At 46.7% G+C, this 24,475-nt stretch overlaps 1 protein-coding gene across 1 annotated transcript; it reads left to right on the forward strand.

The window, feature by feature from the left end:
• Positions 1-12,745: 12,745 nt before the first annotated feature.
• LRIT2 (leucine rich repeat, Ig-like and transmembrane domains 2) lies at positions 12,746-22,804 on the forward strand. Its single transcript, XM_056850267.1, has 2 exons — positions 12,746-13,503; positions 22,008-22,804. Exons 1-2 carry the CDS (start codon positions 12,759-12,761, stop codon positions 22,802-22,804), a joined length of 1,542 nt encoding a protein of 513 aa, XP_056706245.1. The 5' UTR covers positions 12,746-12,758.
• The last annotated feature ends 1,671 nt before the right edge of the window (positions 22,805-24,475 follow it).

The raw sequence follows: 24,475 nt of genomic DNA on the forward strand, positions 1-24,475 counted from the left end.
TTATTCCAAGCCTGTTGGCAACCCTAGGGATGTAAGGAGAGAGGAGGAATTTCCAAGGCATTAGGATTTAGGGGATATAGGTTGGATTCCAGTTTCAGCCACTCCAAGGATGTAGAATGGTGCTGGAAGGCTGGTGTGGTTGGGGCAGGAGTCCCCAAACCTTTTGAGCCTGTGGACTCCCTTGGAATTTCGACACAGGGTGGTGGGCACAACAACAAAATGGCTGCTGCAGGATGCGGAGAGAAATGCACGCTGAGAAGAATTCCAGGTGCAGGGGAGAAGAGGGGTAGTTTAAAAAGTACACTGAAAAAGAGGAGTGAGAGAGAAAACAAAACCAACATTGCAACTGCTACCAAATCATTGTTACTTTAATCTGCTCTGCCAATCATATCTGCAATGGCCAGTCAGAAGTCGGGCTAGGCAAGAGAACCCCACCTGGCCCCACCCACTTCCTGAAAACACCTGGTGGGCGCCAGGTAAGGTGTTGGGGCACCAAGGTGCCCACAGGAACCACGCTGCGGACCCCTGGGTTGGGGCGCGCGAATGTCTACAAAAGGGGCCCAAGGATATGGAAGAGTCCCTTGAGAGAGATGAGAAGAAGAGTTGGTTTTTCTATGCCGACTTTCTCTACCACTTAAGGAAGATAATTCACAGTGGGTAGCCGTGTTAGTCTGTCTGCAGTAGTAGAAAAGAGCAAGAGTCCAGTAGCACCTTAAAATATTTTCTGGCAGGGTATGAGCTTTCATGAGCCACAGCTCACTTCTTCAGATACAGCTAGAATGTGAATCCATCTGTCTTTAAGAAGAGGAGAGTGAATTCAGACAAGCATTAGTATGTAAATGTTAACAGTATGTAAATGTGAATAGCAGGCGTGATGGGATTAGGTGTGGTATGCAGAAGAGTCTGTGATGTCCAGGGGAGAGATGGGTGTGGAGAAATCAGCATTGGAAATCAGCATCAAACCCGGTTCTCCAGATTACAGTCCATTTATCTAAACCATCGCTCTTATCTACTATATCATGCTGGCTTGCTTGCTGAAGCAAATGGTGATCGGAGCCTCTCCTAAGTCCATCCCAAATGCTGAATACTAAAGAGGTCTGATGGAGCTATATCCCCATGGTCCGTTCCCAAACCTTTATTTCTCCCTTTCTCTCATCCTTATTGCTGGTTGTTTTCCTGGAAGGACTCTGAGAACAGGAGAGGGGAGGTGGGTAGCAAGTTGTCCCTTATCTACTTCCTGGACTATTTTTTTTTCTCTTCAGAAATTTGTGTTCAGTGAATACATGTACATGATGTAACCATATTGAATGTACATGATGGTATGTTGTTGTCTGTTCACAGTCTTGTAGTCCAAAGGAGGTGTGCTAAATTCTCTTAGGGTGACACAGAGAAATTGTGTTTAATAATATTAAATTGAACTGTCTGCCAAGATTCAGAGTCATATGTTACTGCTGATCAGGGATGGAGGAACTTTCAAGGACTGAGCGCTGTAGGGTTGCCTACTGGCCAATTTTCCACTGGCATGACCAGTTTTTCTTTCTTTTGACTGGTTGCCAGATAGCCTCTTCAATTTAAACAAGCCCAACATATCTGAGGGCTCTCTTTTCAGAAGTCAAAATATGTCTCTCCAGTTTTCTCCTGTGGTCTCCCGAGAGAGAGATAGTAAATTCAGTGCAATCTCTCATCACTTGGTCAGTATTTTGACTTCCAGTCAAATGTTGTGGAAGGCAGCTTTGGTCCAGAAGAAAAGGACAAATGAAGGGGTCCCATTTGCGCAGAGGTGAAACGACAGAGCAGAACAATGAAAAAACCACTTGGTTTCAAACAATGGGGATTGCAGAATGTGGAAACCTGCAGTATCAGAACCTGATTGGAGTCCCTCACAAATCACATGCACACCATCCACACACCCTCCAGTACCAGGCTGAGCAGCTCAAAATATTACACTTGCTTCATACTTTATGGTTCAGGGTGTAAATAACTGAATCCCTGAAGGGGTACTTGCTAAAACTGTAATGTTGGGAACATGCAGACATCATTTTCTTTTGTGTAAGCAAGTGGTCAAGCAGGTGAAAGTGGAGGCAGTCATGAATCCTCACAGAATGGTTTGCAGAGTTGGGGTTTAGGAGTAGGGTTGCCAGCCAATGCGTGGCCCCCAATGGGAGGTGGGGGCCAGGGACATAGGGGGCACTGGCATTGCCTGCAGCGTGATGTAACCTCTGGGGGAAAGCGGAAGTGATATCATGTTGCTCTGGGAATCTCCACAAACTCTATGGTAAAACTGTCTAAGTTGGAGACCTGGCAAACCTGGTTATAGGGTCGCCGGCTCTGGGTTGGGAAATACTTGGAGATGTTAGGGGTGGAGCCTGAAGAGGGCGGGGTTTGGGGAGGGCAGGGACGGGTTATCTGACTCAGCACTGAGTGTTCTCCTCTATTGCCTGCCCAGCTCTCCAACTTGCCTTTGGCAGAACAGCAGGGACTCTGCAATAGCTATTGCGTTCTGAACAGGGCGACACTGGAATGAACAGCCTGGTGTGACAGCAAAATGGGTAGAACTACTTTTCACACCGCTCTCCATTTTGTGGGGGGAGATTATTGCTGTTCTCTCGGTGTCAAGACATCAAATGTTGCAGGAGTCAACAAAATATCTTCCTGGACCTGGATGGCCCAGGCTGGCCTGATCTCATCAGATCTCAGAAGCTAAGCAGGGTTGGCCCTGGTTAGTACTTGGATGGGAGACCACCGAGGAATAACAGGGTTGCTATGCAGAATCATAGAATCAGAGTTGGAAGGGACCACCAGGGTCATCTAGTCCAACCCCCTGCACAATGCAGGAAGTTCACAACTACTTCCTCCCCACACCCCCGGTGATCCCTACTGCACCCCCCAGAAGATGGCAAAAAAAAAACAAAAAAAAAAACCAACCCTCCAGGATCCCTGGCCAATCTAACCCAGAGGAAAATTGCTTCCTGACCCCAAAGTGGTGATCGGCACTACCCTGGGCATGCAAGAAAAGCGGCACGAGACCCAAACACTGATGCAACCCTTCCTGCCCTCCCTCTCATTATCTGCCTAAGGTCATAGAATCAGCATTGCTGACAGATGGCCATCTAGCCTCTGCTTAAAAACCTCCAGGGAAAGAGAGCCCACCACCTCCCGAGGAAGCCTGTTCCACTGAGGAACCGCTCTAACTGTTAGGAAGTTCTTCCTAATGTTTAGCTGGAAACTCTTTTGGTTTAATTTCAACCTGTTGGTTCTGGTCCAACCTTCCGGGGCAACAGAAAACAACTGGGCACCATCCTCTATATGACAGCCCTTCAAATACTTGAAGATGGAAGGCAATGGCAAACCACCTCTGTTAGTCTTCGGCCTTGAAAAACCTACTCAGTTGAGATAAGTCGGTTGCAACTGGATGGCACTTTACACACACACACGTAACTGGTTGTGCTGGGCTCCCTCTGGTGGCTATGCCAGATGGAATTCTGTCCCCCCCCCCTTCCATAACTGGCAATGGGGTTGTTCTGCTTGTGCACATCCCTGGATCATGGCCACTATTTATGTGCAGATGTAAGAAGCCAGCCGTCCTTGCACACATTAGTTGGACAATGGACACATGGAGCGCCTATGTGTGGCAGGGGTTCCCCGTTCACTGCAATGGCGCTACCCCTGGGAGGGAGGAATGGAGCTACCTCTTCTGTTGCAGTGAGCGAGAAAGCCTGTGTGCATGAAGGGGCTTCGTCAGCTTGCCCACAGAGCTCTGGATCAGAGTCGGAGTTTTGTATTGGACATGCCGGCTGAACACAGCCAGCCTGAGGCAGAACATGTTCCCCAGAAAGAGAAACACATTCAAAAACATTCTTCAGAATGACCCGAGGCGTCAATATTTTAAAGCTGTATTTCAGAATGCTTGTCCAAGATTTAATAAGAAGGGGGAATGAAGATAATAGATTACCTGGATGATCTGAAAATGGGGAGAGGCGGAAAACTGCTAGAATGAAGATGTCTTGCCTCATTTTATCTTCTTTTTCATGAGCATCCGGAAGTTATCTCCCACTCCCAGAGGTTTTTTGACAACCATTTCAGTGCACCATTTCCCCTTGTTCTTGGCCCTAACACTCCCTGTATCATCTGCCTACATTAACAATGAACCCTATTGGCTGTGCAATCTTGCGTGACTTTGCCAAGAGCATTCTGGCTGATACGATGTCATCATAAATGTAGAGGTTAAGAGCAGTGGATGCTAACCTAGGTTGTTTATGCATGGTTACTTTCACTCACATTCGCCCCTGGTCTGTCTCAGTTGTTCCTTGTAGTTATGCATGAGTTTTCCCTTCATTAGAGATGATCTCGCTGCCAGCCCACACAACGTCCAGGTCTTCCCATTCCTCTGTTAATCCGACTCTTCCATCTTCCCTGAGCAAAGCCCGGGTGAAATCCCTGTGCGTAAGGCAAAGTGCAGGACACGCAAGCTAGGCTTTGCTCACAGCCAGTTACAAAGATTCATGTAAAGAGGTGATTGAAATGCTTTCTGCTTCCTCGGAGCTCTTTCTGAGCAGAAGAAAGTCTTTTTAAAATGGAGGCTTGGATTTCTACACCCCCTCCTTTCAGATTGCTCCATTGTTGTTGTCGTTGTTCTTAAAATGCTTTTTTATATGGCAATTGGATTTGGGGGGGATTTTCTCTCACAGTAAGCACTACAAGTAAGCCAATTACGAAGCAGCATTTAAAGGGGCGGGGACTTGGTTTGAGCTTGGAGACTGCTGGTGCATAGGTTCCAGACAGGAAAGTGTGGGTCCAGCAAGCAATGAACCTCAGGTAAAACTCCTATGCATAAATTACCCTTGTAAGCTGGATTGGTTTCCCCACTCCCCCACATGAAGCCAGCTGGGTGACCTTGGGCTAGTCACAGCTCTCTTTGAGCTGTCTCAGCCCCACCTACCTCACAAGGTGTCTCTTGTGGGGAGGGGAAGGGAAGGTGATTGTAAGCCAGTTTGATTCTTCCTTAAGTGGTAGAGAAAGTTGGCATATAGAAACCAACTCTTCCTCTTCCTCCTCCTCCTCCTCCTTCCTGTGGGATGCAGGGCTGTAGCTGGGGGTGGTGGTGAGGAGGGCATCTGCCCCCTGCAGAGAGGGTGGCAGAACTGCCTTTCCTACAGGAGGAGCAGGCCAGGTAGGAGAGGCAGTTCTGCCACCCTCTCTGCATGCCACAGGGGCGGCTGCCCCCTTGCCCCCCCCTGCCCCAGTGGAATGCCACAGCCAATGGCACTCCTCAGTAGTGTAGGCAAAGGAAGCCAGAGAACAGGAAGGTGAAAGAGAAAGAAAACACCGCCAATGCCATTGGAAGCCAAGCAACAAAAATATATCAAAGAGCAATGAAACATGCTGAATATTGTCGAAGGCTTTCACAGTTAGAGTTCATCGGTTCTTGTAGGTTATCCGGGTTGTGTGACATCTTCAGAGTGAAGATGCCTGCCACAGCTGTGGGCGAAACATCAGGAAAGAAAATGCCAAGACAACGGTCACACAACCCGGATAACCTACAAGAACCGAGAAACACGCTGAATATCTCTCAAAGTAGGTTCTCCCCCACCTGCAAATTGTGCAGCTGTGCTGGAAGTACTGTGTTTGATGCAAATACTGAAACTGGAGAGCATTTTGGTACAATCCTGCCTAGAATATAATTGTGCGACTGATTGTCTGCAGCTGGGGAGGGGCTGTGGCACAGTGGTCGAGCATCTGTTTTGTCTGCCTGAAGTCCCAGGTTCAGTCCCTGGTGCCTCCTGCAAAAAAGGATCAGGTAGTAGATGATGTTGAAAGACCTTTGCTGGAAACCCCGGAGAGCTGCTGCCGATCGCAATAGGCAAATATGACCTTGATGGATCAATTGTGTGATCCAGTAGAAGGCAGCTTCCTGTGGTAAACATATCCTTCCTTGGCATATTTGGGCTTTCACCCAAGCCCAATACATTTGTATTCTGCACATTCACCGAGGCCACTGGAGGGAAGTGGTGTAAAGTCACAGCTGACTTGTGCCCCCCCCCCCACATAGGGTTTTCAAGGCAAGAGCCTTGCCATCCTCCAAGTGGAGGCTGGAGATTTCCTGGAATTACAACAGATCTCCAGATGACCGAGATCATTTCCCCTGGAGAAAACGACTGCTTTGGGGTGTGGGCTGTATTATACTCTGCTGAGGTTGCTTCATATTTGTTGATGTTATACACATCCTGAGACGCTGGACACCACGTACAAGGTGTGAGCTGTGAGCCATCTTTTAAGGCACATGGACAAACTATTTTAACATACACAGAATAAATGGCTTATATATATATATATATATATATATATATATATATATATATATATATATATATATATATATATATATATACACTGTGTATACACACACACACACACACACATATATATATACACACACACACACACCTTGTACCTTTTTAGGAAGCCTGTATTTTAGGCCCTGTGTTTTTAAATATAAATGTGCACAATATATAATAAAAATAGATTTATTGGTTGTTTTATTGGATAGTGTTTAACTCAACCCCTTTGGTTTCCCCTGACTTTGAGGTTGAGTTTATTTGTTCCCCTTTTTCTTCAGTTGTGTTTCCCTCCCCAAACCTCACGCTCCCAAGGCCCCACCCCTAGGGTTGCCAAGTGCCAGGTGGTGGCAGGCAAACCCCCGTCAATCCACCTGGCTGCCCGCTGACCAGGTGAGGGTTGGCGAGCAATCCGTGCAACTGGCGACATGTCACTTCCGGTTCATATCCGGAAGTGCTGCATTGCAAAGGGCCGGTTTGCACTCAAACTCCCAGTTTGAGTGGTAAAGGCCTGTTGCGATGCAGCACTTCTGCGTGTAAAATGCACCACAAGGGGCTGTTTTACACTCAAACTGGGAGTTTGAGTGGGAAATGCCCCCTTGTGGGTGTGTTTTACACCCAGAAGTGCCACATCACAACAGGCCTTTACCACTCAAACTGGGAGTTTGAGTGCAAACTGGCCCTTTGCAATGCAGCACATCCGGGAGCGCGCGACCCCCCCCACCTCCACTCCAAAAACCTCCCGCCGAAGAAGAAGAGGGACCTGGTAAGCCTACCCACACCCAAATCTCCAGGAATTTTCCAACCTGGAGCTGGCAACCTAAAGGGGAACAGGTCTCTGTAGCTGGGAGATCCATTGTGATTCTGGGAGAGCTGCTGCCGCCGCCACAGCTACTGTGTGAGGGGAAGAGGAAGCAGGCTGGGAGGGTGATGGGGGGCAGAAAGAGAGAGAAAGTGACAGGCATGGAGGAGAGAGAGAGAGTAAGAGAAGGGTGGCAGGAGGGAGAAAGAGTTAGAGACTGAGAGATGTAGAGGGAGTGGGGTGGAAACAAAGGAGGAGGGAATGAAATAACTGCTCCTGCAAGTTTCTTGCGGGTCCCCACTTGTACAATCTAATGGGCATTGTTATAATTAGTTAATGACAGTCCAAATATTTAATGAAGGACCACTCTTTATGCTATTGAATATGCCTCCCCCCCCCCCACAGTGAATGTATCAGCAATTCCATACAGGCATCAGCTTAATAAATTATTAGTATTTAAAGATGCATCCTCTGGCAATGTAAAGGGCTACAGGACTGGGGCAGATACGGCTTTGTTAGCTGACCTACAAAGATATTATTTGGCTCTGTTACTGAAAGCCTATAAATAATTTCCCGCTCTGGTCATTTAAGGCAACTGGTTAATCAGGTTCCAGCCAATCTCTGTTTTCTGCCAGTCTCGGTAGGGATGTGGAAGGTGTTGCACTCTATGAACGTGACACCTGCCCAAAACTGCAGGACCAGCAATGAACACTAGATGTCACCAAGAGAATACAGTTTGATTATTTTTGGCCCTCTCCTCCATCATCGGAGGCACACAGTGATATGAAAACAGCTAGACTGTGGTTTTTCAGTTCAGTGCTCAAGGATTGATTTGTTCAGATGAAGGTTAATATTTGACATCCCTGGAATTTGTGTCATTTCCACGGAGCATGAGGCTGGTGCATAGAGGGAGCATGCACATGAACGCTTCCTGCCTGGGACTGGGAACGCTGCTTTCCGAACATTGCCATAGACAGGGAGGGAGCATATGCATGGGCACTGCCTCTGCGCACAAGTGTGCTCGCGAGTCAGAGATCACATGGAGCCAGGGGCTGAGGCCTGCATGCTCATGCCTCATTTCCCTCTCCATGTGTTCAGTCACATGGAGGACACAGAGGGCTCGTGCGTAGAGGGCTCCTGCTGTAGGTGGTTCTAATATTAGTCACTCCACTTGATGTTCGTAGACTTAGCAGGATTAGCCAGGTTAACGGTAAGGTCATTGTGGCCGCTGTCCTGGGAACACTGTCAGGTATGAGATGGTTCAAGGTGGTAAAGTGGCAAAGTGCTGGGAAGGGCTCACGCCTTTTCCTAGCTGTGAACTCACTAGGGTGAAGTCTGTCTTAGCTCAGCCTCCCACCTACAATTTGGAGAAAATACACTATATACATATAGTTAATATGTCCATATAGAATCATAGAGCTGGAAGTGACCACTAGGGTCATTTAGTCCAACCCCCTGCACAATGCAGGAAATTCACAACTACCTCCCTGACACACCCCCAAGTGACCCCTACTCAATGTCCAGAAGATGGCCAAGATGCCCTCCCTCTCGTGATCTGCCTAAGGTCACAGAATCAGCATTGCTGACAGATGGCCATCTAGCCTCTGTTTAAAAACCTCCAGGGAAGGAGAGCCCACCACCTCCTGAGGAAGCCTGTTCCACTGAGGAACCACTGTAACAGTTAGAAAAGTCTTCCTTCTGTCTAGACAGAAACTCTTTTGATATGAAGCTGCCATTATACTTGGTCCATCAAGGACGGTACTGTCTACTCAAGACTAGTATGGTCTGTCCACTGGCTCAGGTGGAGGCCTTCCAAATCATCATCTACCACTAGATCACTTACACTGGAGGTGCTGGGGATTGAACCAGGGACCTTCTGCACGTCAAGCAGAATGGCCATGCCCCCCTCCCCAATGTCTGTGTCTACTTTAGTGATGTGTATCCAACCACCCAGGGCATAGGAGGTCCTCTGCATTCCTGGGGCCCCTTTTGATCCTTAGAAAGACCGTTCCAGAAATTGTTCCTGAGATTGTGGGGTCAGAGGAAGAGTTGTGTGGGTCGGTGGACCCGAGTGATGTGGGGCAAGCGGATGAAACTGACCCCTTTCCTCAGTGGATCATTTCGGAGTGTTGGTCTGCAGTAGAACAGCTAGACTAGAGTCCAGTAGCACTGTAGACACCGACAAGATTTTTGGGAGTATACACTTTTGAGAGTCAAAGCTCCCTTCATCAGGTATCTGACAAAGGGAGCTTTGACTCTTGAAAGCTTACACCCCAAAAAGATCGTCTCTCAGGTGCTACTGGACTTGGATCTAGCTTTTCTCAGTGGAGTTGCTTGCACAAAGAAGAGCAATTGCACCCCTTTGTTATTGCTCACGCCACCCCCCTCTAACCTGCATGCCTGTTCCTCCACACAGGTCCCTCTTCCCTGGCAATGACTTTCCTGGGGGTCAAAAGAGGCTGCAGCAATGCAGAAGCTTGTGGGGAAACACCACATTCTGTGCACGGAGGGGTAGGAGATGGCCCATTCCCTGTATCCAGTATGAGGATACAGATACCTGTAGCTGTTTTCATTTATACAGTGCCTATTCCTCATATTTAAATGGGAGGTTGGAGGTCACTGTAACCTGCCTGAAGCCACCTTCATGAGTTTATGACAGAGCAGAGATTCAATCCAGGGACTTCCTAGTTGCAGACTGGTTGCATTTTAAGACTATAAGAAAAGCCCTGCTGGATCAGACCAAGGCCCATCCAGTCCAGCAGTCTGTTCACACAGTGGCCAACCAGGTGCCTCCAGGAAGCCCACAAACAAGATGACTGCAGCAGCATCCTCCTGCCTGTGTTCCACAGCACCTAGTATAATAGGCATGCCCCTCTGCCCCTAGAGAGAATAGGTGTGCATCATGACGAGTATCCATTTTGACTAATAGCCATGAATAGCCCTACCCTCCATGAACACGTCCACTCCCCTCTTAAAGCCTTCCAAGTTGACAGCCATCCCCACATCCTGGGGCAGGGAGTTCCACAATTTAACTATGTGTTGTGTGAAGAAATACTTCCTTTTATCTGTTTTGAATCTCTTACCCTCCAGCTTTAGCAGATGACCCCGCGTTCTTGTATGAGGAAGAAAAGCATCTCCCTGTCCACTCTCTCCACACCATGCATAACTTTATAGACCTCTGTCATGTCTCCCCTTAACCTCCTTCTTTCCAAGCTGAACAGCCCAAAGCACTTTAACCACTCTTTATAAGGCAGTTGCTCTAACCCCCTGATCATTTTGGCTGCACTTTATTGCCCCTTCTCAAGCTCTGCAATATCCTTTTTTAGGTGTGGTGACCAGAACTGTACACAATATTCCAAGTGTGGTCTCACCAGAGATTTGGACAAGGGCAGTATGACAGCAGCAGTTTTGTTTTCTATTCCTTGTCTAATTATGGCCAGCAGTTTCTCACGTTGTTCGCACTGAAAAAAAGCTGCCTCCTGCTGGGTGCCCTATGTGCGGCCTGCAGAAGCAGCGATCCCTGCGTCAAGGAAGATTACGCTTAATAGGATTGACTACTTAACAGGTGGTTGCCATGTCCATCACAAAACCTTCATGTTTTGTTTACTTAACAGAAGAATATGGACCCTGTTTGCCACCTGTTTCTTCTTCTTGTTCTTCTTTTCTTTCATGGGACAAGCCCGGTGCGTTCGTCGTGTGTCAGAGGATGCTCTTGCACCGATGAACACTTTGGAAGGTAGGCAATGGCAACGTTTTAGTAAGAACAGAGAAAACTGTCATTAGAGCCTTCTCTTTCCAGGTAGTCTTATTTTATCAAAAGGGGTCAGATAGGCATGGGATGGAAGGCAGCAAGGTATAGCTCGATGTCATCAGATCTTAGAAGCTAGGCGGGGCCAGTACTCGGATGAGAGACCACCAAGGAAGACCCTGCAGAGAGGGCAACGACAAACCACCTCGGATTCTCACGCCTTGAAAGCCCCTTGCTGGGGCTGCCATCAGTAAGCTGTGACTTGACGACACTTTACACACACCCATCAGATAAGGAGCTGTTTAGAAGGGGAAGATGTCAGTAAAACCCAATCACAAAATAAAAGGGACTTGTTAGTCACACCTAAGCGTGCGACCCTAAGCCTATGCAGCCTTACATCGGTGTAAGCCATAATGAACAAAATAAATAAATACACATAGGATGCACATGCTGCTCCATTGCATTGAAAATAGCATCTTCAGTGCATAACAGATCAATCTCTGAGCTCTATGAAAAATGGATAGTATGCCTTGTCTATATAGCTCTTAGCCAATAAAAATAAGAGAATGTATGAATTTAAGTAAGAAATGCATTTTCAGATATGCAAATGTCGTAACTTAAAGAAGGTATGATTGAATTGCAATCATAAAGTAAGTTCCGGTACAATGTAAGAATTTGACGTTTATTTCTGTATGTTTGTATGTTTTGTTTGGTTCATTTGAAATTGAAAAAATATTGGAAAGAAAAAAAGAAATCGCAATACACTTTGACTTCAGCCTTGCCCAAAATGTCTGCAGGCAAAAGGATTTCTGTCTAAGGAGAATGACTTCCCTGCTTCCCCGCACCCACTGCAGCCCAAAATGCCACCTGAAATGGCAATCCTAGGAATGGACCGCTAGGAATAGCTTGGTGGGAACTAAAGTTCTGCAGCAAGGGGGCAAATCAGCAAAAATCCCCCCTTCTGCTCACAGAACTTTTAGGTAGGATCCAACTCAATATTTCAAACCCTTTGAAAAAATGTTATCCATTTAAAAGTATTTTTTTAATATAAGGGCATGATGACTTTCTTGAAACATCAAGAGTGTTGGAGCACCATGTTAATTGCTCCCTTAATTTGCTTTGGTCTGGGGTTTATGACTAAGAAGCTGAAAATAAATCGACTTCATTGTTATAGTTCCTGCAAGGAAAAAAAATCCTCGTTTGTAGTTATCCCATGGAACAGTTCAATTTATTAATTCAAACCAAAAGAATTAGAATAAATAAATTGTGGAACTCCCTGCCCCAGGATGTGGTGATGGCTGCCAACTTGGAAGGCTTTAAGAGGGGAGTGAACATGTTCATGGAAGATAGGGCTATCCACGGCTACTAATCTAAATGAATACTAGTTGTGATGCATACCTATTTTCTCCAGTCTCAGAGGAGCATGCCTATTGTATTAGGTGCTGTGAAACACCGACAGAATAATGCTGCTGCAGTCATCTTGCTTGTGGGCTTCCTAGAGGCACCTGGTTGCCCACTGTGTGAACAGACTGTTGGACTTGATGGGCCTAGGTCTGATCCAACATGGCTTTTCTTATGTTCTTATGTAATATATTAATTAGAATCAAATAGTAATTTATTAATGTTATTATCTATTAAATCAATAAATTGATTGATCAATTAGAATATAAAATATAAACTCGATATTAAAAAGATAAAGGTGCATGCACCGGGTCACTACTGACCCATGGGGTGATGTCACATCATGACATTTACTAGGCAGACTATGTTTACGGAGTGGTTGGCCATTGCCTTCCCTGGTCATCTACACTTTACCCCCAGCAAGCTCAATATAACCTTTACAAAAAAATTTCTTCCTAGGAGTTTGTTTTGCATGTCTGCATCTTTGAAAAAGATCCTGGAAGGCATCCCTCAAGAGATCAAAAAAATCAGAATAGAAAACTCTCACCTTACAGAACTGCCTCCCAGGGCATTCTCCAATGTCAGTGCCTTGGAATATCTTTGGCTTAACTTTAATAACATCACGGTCATGCACCTCAAAAGCCTAGAGTGCCTAAAGGATTTGCTTGAGCTGAGACTGCAAGGAAACAAGCTGCGTTCAGTACCATGGACAGCGTTCCAGGCGACTCCTGCGTTAAAAATCCTGGACCTAAAGCACAACAGACTCGACGTCCTTCCAGAACACGCCCTCCGCTATCTGCCCAACTTGACCTACCTAGACTTATCTTCCAATCAACTTACAGTCATCTCCAGGGATGTTTTCTATAACTGGCCGGAGAAGAAGGCGGGAATGTCATCGAACGCAGTGTTAGCCTTGCATGATAACCCCTGGATGTGTGACTGTCGCCTGCGAGGGTTTGTCCAGTTCATCCAGTCTATTGGCCCTCCCCTAATTCTGATGAATTCCTACTTAACTTGTTTGAGCCCCCCGTTTAGGGAAGGAAAGTACTTTCACGAAGTAGAGCTGCACAGCTGTACGAAGCCGGTGGTTTCTGCCACCGAGTCCAACGTTACTGTCGCTGTCGGACTAAACGTTACCTTGACCTGTCTGGTGCACTCCAGACCCACCTCAGCAATCTGGTGGACTTACACGCTGAAACATCTACGTGCATTTAACGGTAAGTGTCATTTCACAGCAAGAGATTTCACGAGAAGCCTTGGTCCCTGTTTTATGGTCACTGTTAAGATTGGCATTGCTTTGTTCTTTGGACTCTGAGCTTTTTCTAAATCTTAAGTTGATCTATAAACCAGTAGACCCTTGCCATCCATGGATTCATGACTCATGATTCCACTTATTCACAATTTACGGCCCGATCGCCTGATGTGATTAGTCCTGAGCACATGACCGCTACACATGCTGGAGAGGGGAGGCAGGCATGAGCCTGCTCTCAGTGGCAGGACATCTGCTTTGCATATTGAAGGCCCCAGGTTCAATCCCCAGCATCTGCAGTTAAAGGATCTGGCAGTAGGTGATGGGAAAGACCTCTGACTGAGACCCTGGAGAGCTGCTGCCTGTCTGAGTAGACAATGCTGAACCTGATAGACCAAGGATCTGATTCAGCTTAAGGCAGCTTCATGTGATTCTCATGCTGCCCAGCACCTTGCTGCTTCGCAATCACTGACTTGTCAGAACTGTGTCACTGCATTTTAATTTTTTTAAAAAAATTTTAAATTGTTATCCCAAACAGAAAACATAATGACAATAGAGGCAAGGAACTTGACAAGAAACAGAGAATAAAACTGCTGCTATCATATTGCCCTTATACAAATCTATGGTGAGACAACACTTGGAATACTGTGTACAGTTCTGGTCACCTCACCTAAAAAAGGGTATTGCAGAGCTTGAGAAGGTGCAGAAAAGAGCAACCAAAATGATTAGGGGACTAGAGCAACTGCCCTATGAGGAGCGGTTGAAACTCTTAGGGCTGTTTAGCTTGGAAAGAAGGTCTATAAAGTTATGCATGGTTTGGAGAGAGTGGACAGGGAGAAGCTTTTCTCCCTCTCTCATAATACCAGAATGCGAGATCACCTGCTGAAGCTGGAGGGTGAAAGATTCAAAACAGATAAAAGGAAGTATTTCTTCACACAATGCATAGTAAAATTGTGGAACTCCCTGCCCCAGGAAGTGGTGATGGCTGCCAACTTGGAAGGCTTTAAGAGAGGAGTGGACATGTTCATGGGGGAGAGGGCTATCCATGGCTACTAGTAAAAATGGATACTAGTCATGATGCATACCTATTCTCTACGGTATCAGAGGAGCATGCCTATTATATGAGGTGCTATGGAACACAGGGAGGATGATACTGCTGCAGTTGTCTTGTTTGTGGGCTTCCTAGAAGCACCTGGTTGGCCACTGTATGAACAGACTGCTGGACTTGGCCTTGGTCTGATCCAGTAAGGCTTTTCTTATGTTCTTAAGTCTACAAAAGGGGCTTACAAATATCTAAAAATGTGTCCATATACAATTCTAGGGCCATTTTGACCTTTCAGTCCACCCCTGGAGGCAGCTAAGAGAATTCCATGGGATTAAATGATCAATCCAAGGATTGACAGCCTGCGTTGGGCCATGGTAGGGTTGCCAACCTCCAGGTACTAGCTGGAGGTCTCCTGCTATTACAACTGCTCTCCAGCCGATAGAGATTAGTTCACCTGGAGAAAATGGCTGCTTTGGCAATTGGACTCTATGGCATTGAAGTCCCTCCCCTCCCCAAACCCTACCCCCCTCAGGCTCCACCCCAAAAACCTTCTGCTGGTGGCAAAGAGGGACCTGGCAACCCTAGGCTGTGGTTAAAATGTAGGAGCTTTGCTGAGTGATCTTAGGCTGGTCAATCTAACCTAACACATAGGGCTGTTCTTCTTTTGAGGATTAAATGGAGGAGGGAAGACTGCTGTTGCAAGGGACTTAGGGTCCTCCTGTTCAGTTAGGGAGAAAAGCAAAGTACAAGTCTTTTATTTTTATTTATTTTATTCAATTTATATCCCGCTCTCCCCAGCGACGCCAGGCTCAGGGCAGCGCACAACATATTTAAAACATTTTATAGTTAAAACATTTGTGAGTAGAAGTTTGCCCCGTAAAAACTCATTTTGGCGCGCTTTGCAGCGTAGACTACAGCACCGTCTACAATGATAACCCACAGAAGAAATGGGGTGGGTGGGTTTGGGAGACCAGCGATTGATGGAAAACCGTAGCTGACTTCATCCATAGGCCTGGTGGAACAGCTCAGTCTTGCAGGCCCTGCAGAATTCCCTAAAGTCCCACAGGGCCCTTGTCTCGTTAGAATGGCTATTCCACCAGGAAGGGGCCAGGGCATTCTCTGGGGCATGTACCAAGAGAGGGGAGGGGCTGTGGCTCAATGACAGAGCATCTGCTTGGCATGCAGAAGGTTCCAGGTTCAATCCCCGGCATTTCCAGTTAAAGGGACCGGGCAAGGAGGTGATGTGAAAGACCTCTGCCTGAGACCCTGGAGAGCCGCTGTGGGTCTGAGTAGACAATACTGACTTTGATGGGCCAAGGGTCTGGTTCAGTAGAAGGCAGCTTCACATGTTCATTTAGAGATGGTCCCACAGATACGAAAGTCCCAGACCATGTCTCTAAATACATCGATGGATTTAAGGTAAAATACTTACCTTGTTATGTAACTAAGTTTGGAAGGGGAAAGTGCCATCTAGTCATAGCCGACGTATGGCGACCTCATAAGGTTTTCAAGGCAAGAGATGAACAGAGGTGGTTTTGCCATTGCCGACCTCTGCCTAGTGACCCCTGACTTCCTTGGTGGTCTCCCATCCATGCACTAACCAGAGCCGACCCTTCTTAGCTTCTGAGATCTGACGAGACAATTACTAAATGCAATTATCGGCTGAGGCTAGGACATCAGTCACGTGAGCTGCCTTCCTAAGAACATTCATCTGGGAGTAAGCCTCATTGAATAAAATGGGACTTCCTTCTGAGTAAACAGGCATAGGATTATACTATTTGTGTCATGGAACTATAAGCCAGCCACATTCTGCTAAAATTAAACAATCACATTGATTCAGTAGGAGGGAAGCAGATATTTTCACCAACAGCCCACATTTTGCTGATCATCTTCCCGGTAGCAGGACAGGTGATCGAAAGATTCAAGCTTACTAGGCATGTATGGAGATGGAGAACCTCATAGATTTTCTTATCGCTCAGAGGAGATGGCTTTCTGCAACATATAATGTAGCTGCAACATCTTGGTTTTAAAAGCAGTCATTATCACCACAGCCAACTTCAGTAGTGTCCCAACTTCAGTAGTGATTTTAACTTGACTACGCTAGTGTGGATGAATTGTTGGTTGCACCCAAAGACCTTCATGATAAGCTATCTGCTTTCTTAAGTTTTGATCAACTAGTTTGCAAATCTATTCACCCTACACCAAGAACATTAATTAATTTATATTGTGGTGAATGAGCATAATCTAGCACAAGGTGTCTATGTCTAAACCAAATTAATTGAATCAGTAACCTTGCAATCCTCTATACTCCAGTCTGTTATTCTACGGAATCCTGTGCACTCCAGAGTGACTCCGGTCTCAGTCCATTCAAATCAAGGGCTGGAGAAACTGTGCAAAGGATTGCACTAACTTACAGCCCATTCCTGAGGCTAGGGGCCGAATGGCCTTAGGAGGCAATGTGACCTCTACGCCAGCGCCGGTGCCACTTGCGCTGTGCAAACTGGCACGGACGCTAGTGTAGTGTCACTTACGGTGGCCCCCCTGGATCATGGCGGCAGCATGGCCCTTGGACACCAGCACAGCCTCCCACCGGCATCTTCCAGGCGCATTCCTGGAGCGTTCTGGGGAGCAGAGCTGCCTTTAGGCAGCTTCCAAACCCCTTTTGGCCTGGGAATGCCCCCTAAAGCAACAGCAGTGCCTCGCCACCTTTTGATTGGTGCAGCATTGCTGTTTTCAGGGGGCTTTACCCCCCTTTTTATTTCTTAGATGCCCTTTTTTAGCCTCACAGCACCTGGGGAACCTCATTGGAGGCGCTGTGGTGGCGCCTCGGCCATGGCATCCTCGGCCACTGCTTCTGACAGGAATGGACTGAAAGCCCACTGTTTCCCCATTTATTCACTACATCTTTATCCCACCCTTCTCTGAAGGATCTATAGGTGGTATTACCTAGTCTTCCCCACCCACCCCATTTTACCCTCAAAGCAACCCCATAAGATAGGTTAGGCCGAGAGAGAATGTGGTGAGCTCAGAGATCACCCAGTAAGAGTTGTGGCTTGAGGGTCATGCCAGCCCTAGTCTGACATGCAAGCCACTATACCTCACTGTCAATTCAGAGCCTGGTGTGTGGTATTCAGTGGGGCATACTGACAGCTGACCTTTGCGTGGTGTAGTGGTTAAGAGTGGTGGTTAGAAGTGGCAGTGGACTCTAATCTGGAGAACCAGATTTCATTCCCCCCTCCTCCACATGAGTGGCGGACTCTAACCTGGTGAACTGGATTGGTTTCCCCACTCCTCCACATGAAGTCAGCAGGGTGACCTTGGGCTAGTCACAGTTCTCTTAGAGCTCTCTCATCCCCCCCTACCTCATAGGGTGTCTGTTGTGGGGAGGGGAAGGGAAAGTGATTGTAAGCCGGTTTGATTCTTCCTTAGGTGGTAGAGAAAGTTGGCCTATAAAAGCCAACTCTTCTTCTTTAAAATATATACCAGACACGGAGGATTTCCACTTTCTCTTGCAAGCTATATATGCAAGCCACTGTGCATCTCTCTAGCACAGGGGTGGGGAACCTTTTTCCTGCCAAGGGCCATTTGCTCATTTATAACATCATTCGGGGACCATAACTAGGTGTAGCTCTCCTGGGGGGGGAGCGGCTAGGGTTGCCAGGTCTCCAGCCACCACCTGGAGGCTGGAAACCACAGGGGAGGCCACACAGAGAAGTCCTGGAGGGCACCCCCCCTCCCCCTCCCTCCCCAGCATGAGGGCAGCCAACGGTGGGCCCCGAGCAAATGAGGCGCCATGGGGGCGCAGCCCGCAGCCAATCCTCAGGGAAGGGAGGAAGGAAGGAAAACAAAGAAATGGAGGGGGAGAAAAGGATGGAAGGAGACAAAGAAAGCGACGAGGGAGAGAGGGGGAGAAAGGAGGAAGAGTGACAGAAAAAGGAGGAGAGAAAAACCTTCCCCCCACAAGCACACACCCACACACGCCAGCCCCACGCAACCGGGCCCCAGGCTCCCCGCTTCCCCCAAAACACACACATACATGGCAGCACACGCAGCCCTGCGTGATCGGGCCCCAGCCTTCACGCCCTCCCACCCCCCCACCCCGAATCCACAAAAGGCCCTCCAACTGGTAAAGAGGACCTTGAAAGGAACAGTTAGGAGGGTTAAATCTCTTGAAAAGGCTTGGGGGTTACTCAAGTCCACATTACTAGAGGCTCAGCTAGCTTGAATACCGCAGGTCAGGAAAGGTAGTAATAAGTCCAAGAGGTCACCACCATGGCTAACGGGTAAGGTGAAGGAAGCAATTAGAGAAAAAAAAGTCTTCCTTCAGAGACTGGAAGGGTTGCCCAAACGAGGCGAACAGAAGCAAACACAAACTTGCACAAAAGAAATGCAAGAAGATATTTAGAGATGCAAAAAAAGATTTTGAGGGGCATATTCCTTCTCCTGAACAGAGATTTTGGAGAGGGGAAAATCAGGAACTGAGGCAAATAGTGGTAACAAGGCAGGAAGTCCTAGAACGTCTTGACAAACTGCAAACTAACAAGTCACAGGGACCAGACGGTAGTCATCCTAGAGTTCTTCAAGAACTGAAATGGGAAATTGCTGAACTTCTAACAAAGATATGTAATATGTCCCTTCGATCAGCCTCTGTACCAGAGGACTGGAGAATGGCCAATGTAACACCTATTTATAAAAAAGGTTCCAGGAGGGACCCAGGAAATTACAGGCTAGTTAGCTTAACGTCTGTCCGGGTAAATTAGTGGAAAGCATTATTAAAGATAGAATTGTCAAGCATATAGAAGGGCAAAGTCTGCTGGGCAAAACCCAACATGGCTTCTGTAAGGGTAGGTCCTGACTCACTAACCTAATAGAGTTTTTTGATAGTGTCAATAAGCATGTGGACAGGAATGAGCCTGTGGATATTGTGTATTTGGATTTCCAAAAAGCTTTTAACAAAGTCCTCCACCAAAGACTGCTAAGCAGACTTCATAGTCACGGGATAAGAGGACAAGTCCTCTTATGGATTGAGAGCTGGCTGAAAAATAGGAAGCAGAGAGTAGGAATCAATGGTCAGTTCTCCCAATGGCGGGATGTGAGCAGTGGGGTGCCTCAGGGATCTGTGTTGGGACTGGTGCTTTTCAACCTGTTCATCAATGACCTGGAGTTGGGGTTAAACGGTGAAGTAGCCAAGTTTGCAGATGACACCAAATTATTTAGGGTGGTTAAAACAAAATCGGACTGTGAAGAGCTCCAGAAGGATCTCTCTGCATACTGGAAGAATGGGGATTAAAATGGCAAATGAGATTCAATGTAAGTATAAAGTGATGCATATTGGGACAAAAAATCCCAACTTCACATATACACTGATGGGATCTGTGCTGGCAGCGACAGACCAAGAAAGGGATCTTGGGGTGGTAGTGGATAGCTCAATGAAGATGTCAACCCAGTGTGCGGCTGCTGTAAAAAAGGCAAATTCCATGCTGGCTATAATTAGACGAGGAATAGAGAATAAAACTGCTGATATCATACTGCCCTTGTACAAATCTATGGTGAGACCACACTTGGAATACTGTGTACAGTTCTGGTCACCACACCTAAAAAAGGATATTACAGAGCTTGAGAAGGTGCAGAAAAGAGCAACCAAAATGATTAGGGGAATAGAGCAACTGTCCTATGGGGAGCAGTTAAGACGCTTAGGGCTGTTTAGCTTGGAAAGAAGGTGGCTGAAGGGAGACGTGATAGAGGTCTATAAAATTATGCATGGTTTGGAGAGAGTGGACAGGGAGAAGTTTTTCTCCTTCTCTCATAATATTAGAATGTGGGGTCATCTGCTAAAGCTGGAGGGTGAGAGATTCAAAACAGATAAAAGGAAGTATTTTTTTACACAACGCATAGTTAAATTGTGGAACTCCCTGCCCCAGGATGTGGTGATGGCTGCCAGCTTGGAGGGCTTTAAAAGGGAGTGGACATATTCATGGAGGAGAGGGGTATTCATGGCTATTAGTTAGAATGGATATTAGTCATGCTGCATACCTATTCTCTCTAGTATCAGAGGAGCATGCCTATTATTTTGGGTGTGGTGGAACACAGGCAGGATGGTGCTGCTGCCGTCGTCTTGCTTGTGGGCTTCCTAGAGGCACCTTTTTGGCCACTGTGTGAACAGACTGCTGGACTTGATGGGCCTTGGTCTGATCCAGCAGGGCCTTTCTTATGTTCTTATGATGAAGAGTTGGTTTTTATATGCCGTCTTTACCACTTAAGGAAGAATCAAACCAGCTTACAATCGCCTTCCCTTCCCCTCTCCACACCAGACACCCTGTGAGGTTGGTGGGGCTGAGAGAGCTCTAAGAGAGCAGTGACTAGTCCAAGGTCACCCTGCTGGCTTCAAGTGTAGGAGTGGGTAAACCAACCTGGTTTACCAGATTAGTGTCTGCCACTCATGTGGAGGAGTGGGAAATCAAACCCGGTTCTCCAGAATGGAGTCCACTGCTCCAAACCACCACTCTTAACCACTGCACCACAATTCTGATCCATAGTTTTTTGTAGCAGAGATACCAGGTCTTGTCAATGCCTTCTTCATATCAATGCTTGTAGGATTTCACCCAGGAGTTCTGTGAACATTCTTTATAATGATTCCCCCAGCGGATATGGGGTGTACAAAAACTGTAGTTGCCCTGATGATGTGATCTTTTGGAATCACTACCCAGAGCTGGTATGGAGTAGTGGTTAAAAGCGATGGTTTGGAACGGTGGACTCTGATCTGGAGAACCGAGTTTGATTCTCCACTCCTCCACATGAGCAGCGGAGGCTAATCTGGTGAACAAGGTTGGTTTCCCCACTCCTCCACATGAAGCTAGCTGGGTGACCTAGGGCTAGTCACAGTTCTCTTAGAGCTGTCTCAGCCACACCTACCTCACAGGGTGTCTGTTGTGGGGAGGGGAAGGGAAGGTGATTGTAAACCGGTTTGATTCTTCCTTTAGTGGTAGAGAAGTCAGCATATAAAAACTAACTCTTCTTCTTCATCAACTGTTTCTGCTCTGACAAATCATTTGAGGCATTTATGTGTTTGTGTAAAATGCCTTCAAGTCACAGCTGACTTATGGCGACCCCTTTCAGGGTTTTCATGGCAAGAGACTGACAGAGGTGGTTTGCCAGTGCCTTCCTCTGCACAGCAACCCTGGTATTCCTTGGTGGTCTCCCATCCAAATACTAACCAGGGCTGACGCTGCTTAGCTTCTGAGATCTGACTTATAGGGAAACTAAAAAGAGTTTCAGGGAAACAAGTGGGATTTCTCTTGTGGTGCTTTGCATGTCTGCATTTCTGGATAGGTTGGGGACAAGGGAGAAACACGGTTATCACATCTAGAATGTCAATGGTGTCGAAAGTAGTGTCTGATGCACTTGCTTTTGTCCTGTTTTGCCTCCAGTGTCTACGAGCCATGTCAGCAAAGATACAGCCAAGTCAGATTTGGTGATTCCTTCAGTCCATATTATGGATCAGGGCAACTATACCTGCACAGCTGCCAACTTCCTCGGTAACACCTCAGCCACAATCACACTGCACATTCGAGCCCCCAGTACGATGGCTTCTTCCTTCTCCTCCTCCTTCTCAAGGGAGGATCCCTCTATCGACGTGAGGATTGCCAAGCAGACAGTCTACGGGATCACGCTGGAATGGTACACTGTGACTGAGAATCCAGGGGAAACCTGGTATACCCTCCATTTTGGGAAGTACGACTCCAAGAAGGAGATGATTTACATCGCCCCCGGCATCAACAGCTATTCGGTCAATGACCTGCTTCCTGCCACTAAGTATGAAGTGTGTGTGACTTTGAGGAATCAGATGCCTCAAAGGGGGCAGTGCATTGTCTTTGTGACTGGAAATGACATCAGTGAGCTGGAACAGCGAGAGAAACTCATCCATATCATCATTGTTGTGTGTGCCATGGTCCTGGCTGTCCCCGCTGGAATGTACGCCTGCACTACCGAGACCCGCTTCAATTGCCCATGGAAATGCCCCGACATCTGCCGCAAGAAGAGAAAAGCGAAAACCCTTCGAGGAGTCAATAAGGGGAGCATCTTTGACAGTTTGCCGTCAGGCAGCGACGAGGGGTTGTGCCAGCAGGACTCCAGTGACAGCAAAAGGAACCTGAGGGTGTTTGAGGACAAGGAGATGACCAGCAAACAGAAATCCGAACAGAGTAATAGCGCAGATCTCTATTAGCCCATCTCCGAGCACAGTGGCATATTAGACAAGAGGAAGGCAAACGTAGGCAATCGCACCAAGGTAGCCCAAGCACACAGATGGTATGTCTTTGTGTTACATCAACAGCTTGGTGTGTGACATGCACATGCAACAGGGATGTTGTTTTCAAAGGCTGTGGAGCCACGCGATGCCTACAGGTGGGCAGAATGATTTGGTAGGCAATGACTTGTTCCGCTAGGAGCAACACGCCTCATTCAGGTGTCTAGCTGGGATTAATGACATAAATCGGGGACTAGATTGATGGAATCGTAGAACGATCATGCAAGTTAACTATTAGTGTATGCCGGGAGATCCTCCATAGACATTCAGCTGTGATTTAGATGACCAGACTGTTCTGGGACTTCGACCCACTGCTTGTTCTTATTATTGAATTATCCCCCCCCACACAAAATAAATTAACCAGGACGTTTCAGATATGTAAGGATTGAGGTAAGCTTTTTTAAGACAAGAAGAATCAATTCAACAGGATTTTAAAAAAAGACAAAATCAGGGACTTGCTATGCTAATATTGTGAACCATTCGAACTATTTTACGCAGCGGTAGCAAATAAAGACAGCAAGCTGTAAGGCTGAAATTGTTCAAGGGTGAAAATAAAGAAAGGAAACGTTCTGAAAAATATAATGTTTTGCTTTGTTTGTTTCATTACAGAAACCTGCATCAAGCTCTTAGTGTAGTGGTCTCCCGCCTTCTGCATGGATGTTCCTTGGATTCCCTGGGTTCTTTTGAAACAACTCCCCCCTTTAAGTTGGGAGCCTTGGTCAAATAGACAATCTATAGCGCAATAAACTTGTCTAACTGTACCACAACAGCATAGAGCATATATGCTTGCCAGGTTAAATGCACTACCCTCCAACGTGTTATCTGGAAGAATTCAAAAAATCCCATATATGAACAGAGTTTGCCCTTCTTGGAATGGTGAAATAGAATCACTTGTTCATGTCCTTTTTAATTGTTCTTTTTATGCTTGTAGCCTATTCCAATGCACTGACCCGCTGTTTGTAAACAGGGGATGGCTTTCTGATGAAGTTAGGACATCCTACCTTATCACCAAACAAAATAAATAAAAAATTGAATCACCTGCAAGGTTTTTACATTCAGCCATCAGATATTGTGAATAGTATGTAGCATTTCTTAATGGGGCAGCGAAAAAAAATTGTTTGGTAAATTTCGGGTTCAGGTTTATTGGGCCTGATTTTTTTCGGGAAACCTGAAATAAGCTGAATACCCATACTGGTAAATATGGGCATTCGGCTTATTTTCGGGTTTCCCCAAAAGAAATTGGCCCTGAAGGGTAATTATTTGAAGTAGAGCCCCCAAATTCACAGCATAGCTTGGAGAGACTGTCCTTGCACAAACCCCAACGTTTGGTAAAGGTTGGGTCATGGGGTCCAATTATATGGGGTTCGGAAGGGGTTGCCCCTCCTCCATTGAGAATTATTGCGAAGTTTGCTATGATTGTCTATGGAGGAAAGGGGCAACCCCTTCTGGACCCCATAAAATTTGCCACCCAGACCCAATCATAACCAAACTTTGAGGATTGTGCAAGGAGAGTCCCTTCAAGCTATGCTGTGAATTTGGGGGCTCTACCTCATAAAATGCCCCCTCGGGATAATTTTAAATCTACTTCAC

Source organism: Euleptes europaea, chromosome 5, assembly GCF_029931775.1.
Source record: "Euleptes europaea isolate rEulEur1 chromosome 5, rEulEur1.hap1, whole genome shotgun sequence".
Lineage (NCBI taxonomy): Eukaryota > Metazoa > Chordata > Lepidosauria > Squamata > Sphaerodactylidae > Euleptes > Euleptes europaea.